At 38.9% G+C, this 8180-nt stretch overlaps 1 protein-coding gene across 1 annotated transcript in view; it reads left to right on the forward strand.

Moving 5' to 3' along the window:
- Window positions 1-420: 420 nt before the first annotated feature.
- The window catches only part of rnf144b (ring finger protein 144B), a 15076-nt gene continuing 7316 nt past the window's right edge, over window positions 421-8180 (forward strand). The window contains exons 1-4 of the mRNA XM_072460952.1: window positions 421-720; window positions 2578-2890; window positions 5152-5256; window positions 8179-8180. The exon at window positions 8179-8180 is cut by the window's right edge and continues 59 nt beyond it. Coding sequence (XP_072317053.1) covers window positions 2675-2890; window positions 5152-5256; window positions 8179-8180 — 323 coding nt within the window. The 5' untranslated portion in view covers window positions 421-720; window positions 2578-2674. The remainder of the gene's footprint in view (window positions 721-2577; window positions 2891-5151; window positions 5257-8178) is intronic.

An 8180-nucleotide genomic window follows, 5' to 3' on the forward strand; every position in this document is an offset into this window, starting at 1 on the left:
CACCAGACGATTAAGTTGACAGCGCTTAGACAGCATAAACAAGCACGTCACTTCTCTGTTTGTGGCTTGGCGTTCAAACCAAGCGTATATTCAGTGATTGTGACACTAAGCTCTGAAATCACAAACTCGTGATTTCCTCAAAACATGGTGCAAAAAACAACATTATTGTATTAAGTTGTATATGGCTTATCAATTCACACAATTACAAATATCATGATCTGTTGTTGTCCTATGTATCAAATCTTGAGGATTATTAGATTTCCTTCTATAGATTTACACTTATTTAGTTATTAAGGTGCACATAAAATTTAATAACTGCAATTGTCATCACCAAATATTCATATTTAAAAGTGCATAATGGGCACGCCCTATCTGCAGTGCAGTCGAGCAGCCAGAGGGGGCAGTCGTGAGCGGGGAGAGCCCGCCCCGTGCCAGCCCTGGTCCCACTTCTTCCTGGATGGATGGAAACAACACGCACTAACGAAGAGGAGTGCAGGGATCGTTCACACGCTGAGCAGCGGATAGACCAACGTTTTACCATGTTTTTCCAGGATTTGAGTTCATCTTTCCTCGCCAGGGAACTACAATCGATTTATCTGCACTGACACTAGTTTGTAGTGGTTTAAACAAGCGCTCAATCCATATGAGTGCAATGCGCATTTGGATGTAGACACGGGTTGTTCCCTTCCTCCTACAGACAGTGGTGAATGAACACGCAAGGTAAGCCCACTGCATGTTCTTATGCTTGTGCTTATGCTTATGCTCGAGTTTGCAGCTCTTTGCATCATAGATTATTCGCTATAAATAGCAAGTGCGCCAAAGAAAGAATCTGTCCCACTGAGGCAAATGCATGCAACCTTGGTGTATGCAGATGTTTCAGATTTCTGTGGTGTTGCAGAAATGAGATTGTGGTGTTGCAGAAATGGATGTAACCAGGCACCTCTATTATTATTAATATTAGAAAGAAAGAAAAAATTAAACCTTGGTGTAGCTATTGTGCAGATATATACTATACTAAAGGCTAATTAAAAATACATGTTGTGCTTCCCATGTTTAACTAGAAAGAATGACTTTAAATATGCACTGTAGAAATGCTGCCAAACTGTGTGTAGTTTGTGCCAATACCCATCCCATTTTCTACACAGTGGGCTTCTGTTAAACTAGGCAGCAACTCCTCACTGGGTAAATGTAGTTTTCCATTTTGGCTCCTATGATCAAGTCTGCCTTTTTATTTGGTTTCTAGGAGAACCAATGTGAATAATGTGATGTTCAACAATGAATGCAGTTAGAACACACTGCCTTCATTTTTAGCATTGTATTATTTTATTCATGTTTTTTATACCAAACATAGTAGGCTACCACACTTGGAGCATAATTTTATCCATCCAACCACTAAACATAACTACAAAAGGGCTAGATTTGAACACCACTCATTAACAAGTGGGTTAATGTCCTACTTCTATGTCTGCAGTATTATTAAGTCTCCACACTGTGAAGCCACAACTTCAAACCTGTTATTTTCCTACGCTCTGTCTTACACTTGTGCTGTGGCCTGCTGACTGCGTCTCTATTCGTTTGCCCCAGCCTGAGGGAAATCATTTCATTGGATCCCACCGTGACTATGCAGAAATTTCAACATGCACTGAACAACACACAACCCACCATCCCTGATTTGCAAGTGAACTCATGATGGCATAATAGAAGAACAAGGCATGACCTGTTTAATTTAAGCAGAGAGCATTGGGGTGATGTTTTCTGCCAACAGATGCTTGGCCTGTTGTTGTTAAGGCTGTAAACACATAGCTTTATGGTGACCTAATAAAAAGGATGATGATTATTTTACACCTTAATGCTTGAGGTGTGACAAAACCATGAATCCAGTCAGGAGGCAACAGCAGTGAGGTCATCTGAGTGCACCGCAGCCACCAGAAAATGTGGTAGTTGTGGGAAACACAGCAGTACTCAAAACATTAGAATTGGTTGATAAAGAATTGTTATTTATCAGTATTTATACTGGGAACAAACTTGAGCACCATGTTGAATACAAAAACAGCAGTTGGCGCCTTCCAATAAGGAGATTGTGGGTTCGAGTCCCGGGCCAGACCAACATCACATGATTTCTCTGGGTGGAGTCTGCATGTTCTCCCTGTGTTACCGTGGGTTCTCTCCGGGTTCCTCTCACAGTCCAAAGACATGCATGTGTTAGGCAAAATTGGCAACTCTAAATTTGCCCTTGTGAATGTTTGTGTCTATGTCTCAGGGTTAAGATGAGATGGCCCCTGCCCTGCTATGGGAAAACATTTTCGGTCTTTGGACATGGTTCGGTTGGCCTAGAAAAATTGGCATAATTGAGTCACTATTAGTTCTTGAAGAATATTATTATTGTTATTATTATTATTATTATTATTATTATTATTGTTGTTATTATTATTATTAATGGGATTTATCTTTGCAATTTTTCCTATCTTTTAGACTGGCGGAATAGTAGTAGTAGTTGGTTCTAGAACTACTTTGTAGACCAGGCAATGGCTTCTTGTCAATACTTCTAGTTTAAATAATTGTATGTTTTCATTTAAGGACCCAGGAACGGCAGGATCATGGCACAACCATTTCCCCTGCTGCAGAAGGGCTAGGAGTTGTACTTTTCCTCCTGAACTCAAATCTTAACTCCAACATGGCCACCAAGAGTCCCACCCCAGCTATGCAAGCGAGCCTGACGGGAAGCAGTAGCCCGACAAAGAGCAGTAGCCGGACGGGAAGCAGTAGCCCAGAGAGGAGAGCTAGCCTGGAGAGGACAACTTGTGAGGTTTTCTGCAAACTCTGCCTGATGGAGCTTCCGTCTGAAGCCACGAGGGAACTGCTGAACTGCAACTGCATCTTTTGTACAGCAGTGAGTACAACACATTTACATTTATTTTGCTCTCTAAAAAGCGGAGGGAATAGCTCTTCATACCTTCATTATGGAGTAACTGAGAGAACAATTGACCAACATTAGATAGTGTCAGATGTCTACCCACTCTCTTTGCTTCCCTGCTATATAATATCAAACGGTTTCCAAATTTTGTTACTGAAATACAGCCAAACTGTTCTGCTTTAACAGCTAGCTGGTGTCGTTACTAGCTGGGTATTGCCAAATGCCTCACGATACAATATGTATACTAATACACAAATATGTATAAAAAAGGACCTAAAAAGTTGACTAAGCTGATGTTTTTATTGTGATTTTATATTCACAAAGTCTGAAACGTTTGATCAGATTTGAAGGATGAATTATTTAGCCTTAATGCACTAGTCGGTATGAATCAACTGAAATATACATATCACAAACTTGTTTAAGTTTTGTTTTTTAATGTAACTCAAGGCTCCAAATCGTTACAGTGTATTACTTCTTTAAGAATGGAATTTTATTTTAAGAAATCAACACAATTAAATATGATTTTTGCTCATCTAATAACCTTTCTTTCTTGTAAACCAAAATAATTGGCATTGGCAATACTGGTTCCCAAAATACTTAGTTGATGATTGATAACAAAATTTGAGGTATCATCGATAGGATTCCTTTCCTTGGATACAACAAGTATTAAAAAATGATAATTTTGGGGGCATGTAAATGGAATGTAACAACACCGTACAACTTTATAATAACTACACCTTAATTGGCCTTAGTAAAGCATGATCAAAACAGTTTATAAATTATGTTTCAGGCTTAGTAACTACTTAATTAATGGATTAGGGATATTACATACTTCTGAATAAACAATTTGCTCATTATGAATTAAGACTTTGTTAATACGTGTTTATTAAAACGTAGTTTGTTATTACAAAGTGAAAATATTTTTTTTAAAGCACTAAACGTGGTCTTACAAGTTACAAGTTCGGTTATCGATCAAGATATTCTAAAACTGTTCAAAAAGGTAATGTTTTCCCCCATTTATGTAATTTTGTTTGCTTTGCTTGTTTTAAGGAGTATGTAGTTTGGATACTAGTTTTAAGATAAGATATAAAATTTAATGTCCACACATTTTAAAATATAACTATATCTTGGTCATGTGGTTTGCTCATAGATAAAATAATTTTATGTAGGTAGTTGATGAGACACTAAATATTGCTGTTGGAAAATTTAGAAAAGAAAATTGCTTGCGCTGGGATGATTCTTCACAAACACTTCTGTTTTCTTAAAATAGATTCTCTGTTGGGAAATCAATTGCAGCTGTAGTTGGATGAATTGAGATTCAAACTTGATTTTTTTTGTCTCTAGCAAGGTTTTATTCATAAGAACAAATGGGTTTGCTTTGTTTCGAGTAGTTGCTTGTTGGGTTTGTTTGTTGAGTTGTTGGTGCTCTGTCCGATTGGCATGAGGTTGTAACATAGCAGCCGGTGTTAATCTTTGTCTGCACCAAGAGCAAATGAACAGGAGTCAGTGGCACATGAGGGGTATGTTATAGGGGTACGCAATATTGATGAAATTGAGACAATGTTATGGCAAACCATTGGAAATGTGCCAAAATACTGCTGCACGGTAGTCGAGTGGTGTAAGCTGCTGCACAGCTTGTATTGAAATTATTTTCTGTGACTAAAAATCCTAAATCTCTGTTGTTTTACCATTAACCCCATTTTGTCCCGTTACAGAATATATTTTCAGCTTGACATAATCTTTCTTATCTTTATAAACTGGCAGTTTGCTGACTTTTGGGTCAAGGTGTTGTAGAAATGATAATCATTTTGTCCTTGACCCTCTGACTTGATTTATTTTTTAAGTCTCATGCATGAATTACTTTTTGTATATAACTGTACATGGTTTTGAATTTGGTTATTAATTATGAAACATTTTCATAATTAATTGTATCATTACAATTATTTTCTTCCAAAAAATTTCATTGAAAACAGTTGTAGCTTTTAAAATTAATCACATCTACCAAATAGTGATTCTCTTGCCAAACTGTGGCATTTCATGTTCAGTAGTTCCTTTTAAAAGGCCTTTTCGTCATACGGCGCACTCCCCTGTTTTCTATGCCACAGCCAAACCACTGAATGACATAAATGGACAACATTTACATTGCCCCTATTTCACAATATGTTTTTATTTGACATTTCAAATGTTTTGATCTGAATTATTATGTTTGTGCCCATTTTGCTTCTTTTTGTCCACAGTGCTTGCAGCAATATGTTAAGATGGCCATATTTGAGGGTGGAGGGGCACCTATCACCTGCCCCGATATGAGCTGCCAACAAACAGGCCTGCTACTGGACTCTGAGGTATGTCCTGAAAACTGGGTCAAATGTAAAGCAGCACCACAAAGAGTATGTAACAGCCAGGCCATCAGTCACATGTCAGCTTGTGGACAAAGGCTACAATGCAGTATTTTATTTATATAAGGACACTAAATATTCGTATCTTATAAAGCCAATGTTACGACAATTCGTTTTCTTCAGCGTTAATGGTAGATATAAGCATATGTTAAAGTAAGGACTACGGTATACAGTGAACCCTCGTTTATCGCGGGGGTTACGTTCCAAAACGAACCCGCAATAGGCGAAATCCGCAAAGTAGAAACCTTTATTTTTTTACAGTTATTATACAATAAAATACTCCATAAAACATTGAAGCTCACGCGCGCCGCTCTCACCGGCCTCTCACGCGCGCCGCTCTCACCGGCGTGTCCCGCAGCTCACACGCGCGCTCTCACCGGCCTCTCACGCGCGCCGCTCTCACCGGCGTGTCCCGCAGCTCACACGCGCGCTCTCACCGGCCTCGCAAACTTCAATTTGGCCAGCGGTTTTACGTACGTGTACATATTAATCCATAACGTTATTGACACACAGGTAGAGAAGACGCGGAGAGACTGTTTAGCCAATCAGAATGCAGAACACAATGCATGATGCAAATCCGCGAAGCAGCGAGACCGCGAAAAGTGAACCGCGTTATAGCGAGGGATCAGTGTATACTAAAAGCATGTACAATAGGCTCCTCCCCACTGGGGCCAGGACCCCCCTGAAAGAGATTCTAAATCTCAGTGGGACTTTCCCCGTTAAATAAAAGTCTATAAATTAATATAAATGAGATGGTTTCCTTTTGTTAAACTAATTGCACACAATATTTATTAAAGGCGCAATGGAACATTTTTCGGCGATTTGAGAACGGGGGAGTGCGCATGCTTTGATTCTAGCACACATTCGCTGTGGCATTGTTTAAATAAGCGGACTGATGCAACACACGTGCGTTTGTTTATTAGCGCGACAGATCACATCGCATCTCTTGTCTCCCGTAGATTTCCGTCTACTTCTGAGTCAGCTCGAACTGTCTTTCTCATCTTAATTTTGCCCCGTACACTGAGGGAACTATATTAGGATAGATCAATGCGCTTAGACACGCGGAAATGTGGGATTATTTTTCACCATTTGATCTTGTATTGATGATGTGAGAGAGTGACCACTGCACAAAGCCTTCTCCAGCACCAAACACTCTCACTGGGGTTCAGATCTGTAGATTAGTTTCTGCTTCTCCTTAGATGTTTTCTCTGCTTGATGCCAATGATTTAACCCTTCTCACAAACACTGACATCTTTTCCATGACCACAGGATTTGTCTTTTGTCTTAAATGTTTTTTTTTCTTCTTTTTTCGACAAGCAGTGTAGTGATGTAGTGTGTGGGTAAAAGATTTACAATAGTATGTAGATGCCAGTAGCGGGCGGCGACTTTTATGGATGGGCAAGCAGACCTGGGGTGTTCTTCAATATTTAGTGGATAATAGAAAAGTGACAAAAAAAAGCACCCGATTTGAACCCTGGTCTCCCATGTAAAGGTCAAACACCTTTCCTACTGCGTTAAACTCTCATACATTATTAGAGTGCTAAATAGATTGAATAAGCCCACTTCTTCGACCAATTCATTAAACAAATTAATGCTCTAATGTGAACAGAGCGTTAGCTACAAACACAGACTTGTCTTTAAAAGATAGTTTTTTGAAACCTAACGCTGCCGTGGCTTCGCTTCTCCTCTGCACATGCTCAGTTAGGGCAAAACCTGCAAACATCCTTGATTCCCACACAGGTTTGTTCAGCTTGGTTTGAGGCTGTGTGGTCCTCAGAGCGCATGCACAGACCTGCTTTCCTCTCTGGTTCAAAAAGCTCATGTCAGAGAGCGGAGCATGAAAGAGCCTCTGAACACGGCCACAGACTGAGCCGCTGTGGTAAAAGCAGAATCATGCTTCCCGCGCAGTAATGCCCAGCTAAGAGACTCAGATAACTGCCAAGCTGCAGAAGTGAGGGGAAAACGGGCTTATTTGGATATATTTTAGAACAATTCATATATAGTTGTGACACACGGTAATTTGATATTTTATTGGCCAATCACTGATTGCCCTGACTGCATGCCACTGGTATAGGCATGTACTATTCATGAATGTCACCTGCATGCTTTGCATTCTATGTCGTATGTAAGACAAAAAAAATAGTAGGTAAGTTACTATTAATTCCCTTTGAATTTTTGAAAGTGCTACAGCTACACATTCAAAACATTGTCTTTCTCATAATATGAGAAAATTAAACAAATTCTGGAAGATAAGTTTTTTTCCTAAGTTCTGCAAAAAAGCATAATGTTTTGAATGTGTCATGCAACCACTTTTGTTTTTATAAAAAAAAAAATAGGAACTCTTTTAAAATCTTGTGTTTTTGGTTTTAAATGTTTACGATGAATCACTTTCATTTTAATATTTTGAAATTCTTGGCCTCCCTATGTTTGCTTGTAAAAAATTTTCCCTGTTTTGTGTATTAACCTTAAAATAGAAAGATACAGTATTGCGCTGAGCAGGTCAAACAGGGAAACCCTCTTGTGAAACCTGACAAAAACTTTTACTCCTATTTCACAAACAGTTGAAAACTCAGCTTCGAAGTTCCTTTTAAACAGTGTTTGTTTAATCAGTTATGTTATTCTTGGCTCAAGACAACAACTGATGTGAGGAGGAGGAGTAGGAGGAGTAGGAGTAGTAGGAGTAGGAGTAGGAGTAGCAATTTTGGTAAAAGAAAACTCGACCACTGTAAAATTGTCATTACTTTTTCCCCGTTGAATGCGGTTATTGCAATCAATTACTATACCAGGCCTACATTTTTTGAGTAATTCTTAAACATCTAAATATATTGCAAATTCTAATTGTGTTTTCGTGTGTGTGTGTTTTTTCAGAT

This window comes from Eucyclogobius newberryi, unplaced genomic scaffold (genome assembly GCF_026437365.1).
Source record: "Eucyclogobius newberryi isolate DKJ021-1_F unplaced genomic scaffold, fEucNew1.0.hap1 SCAF_3, whole genome shotgun sequence".
Lineage (NCBI taxonomy): Eukaryota > Metazoa > Chordata > Actinopteri > Gobiiformes > Gobiidae > Eucyclogobius > Eucyclogobius newberryi.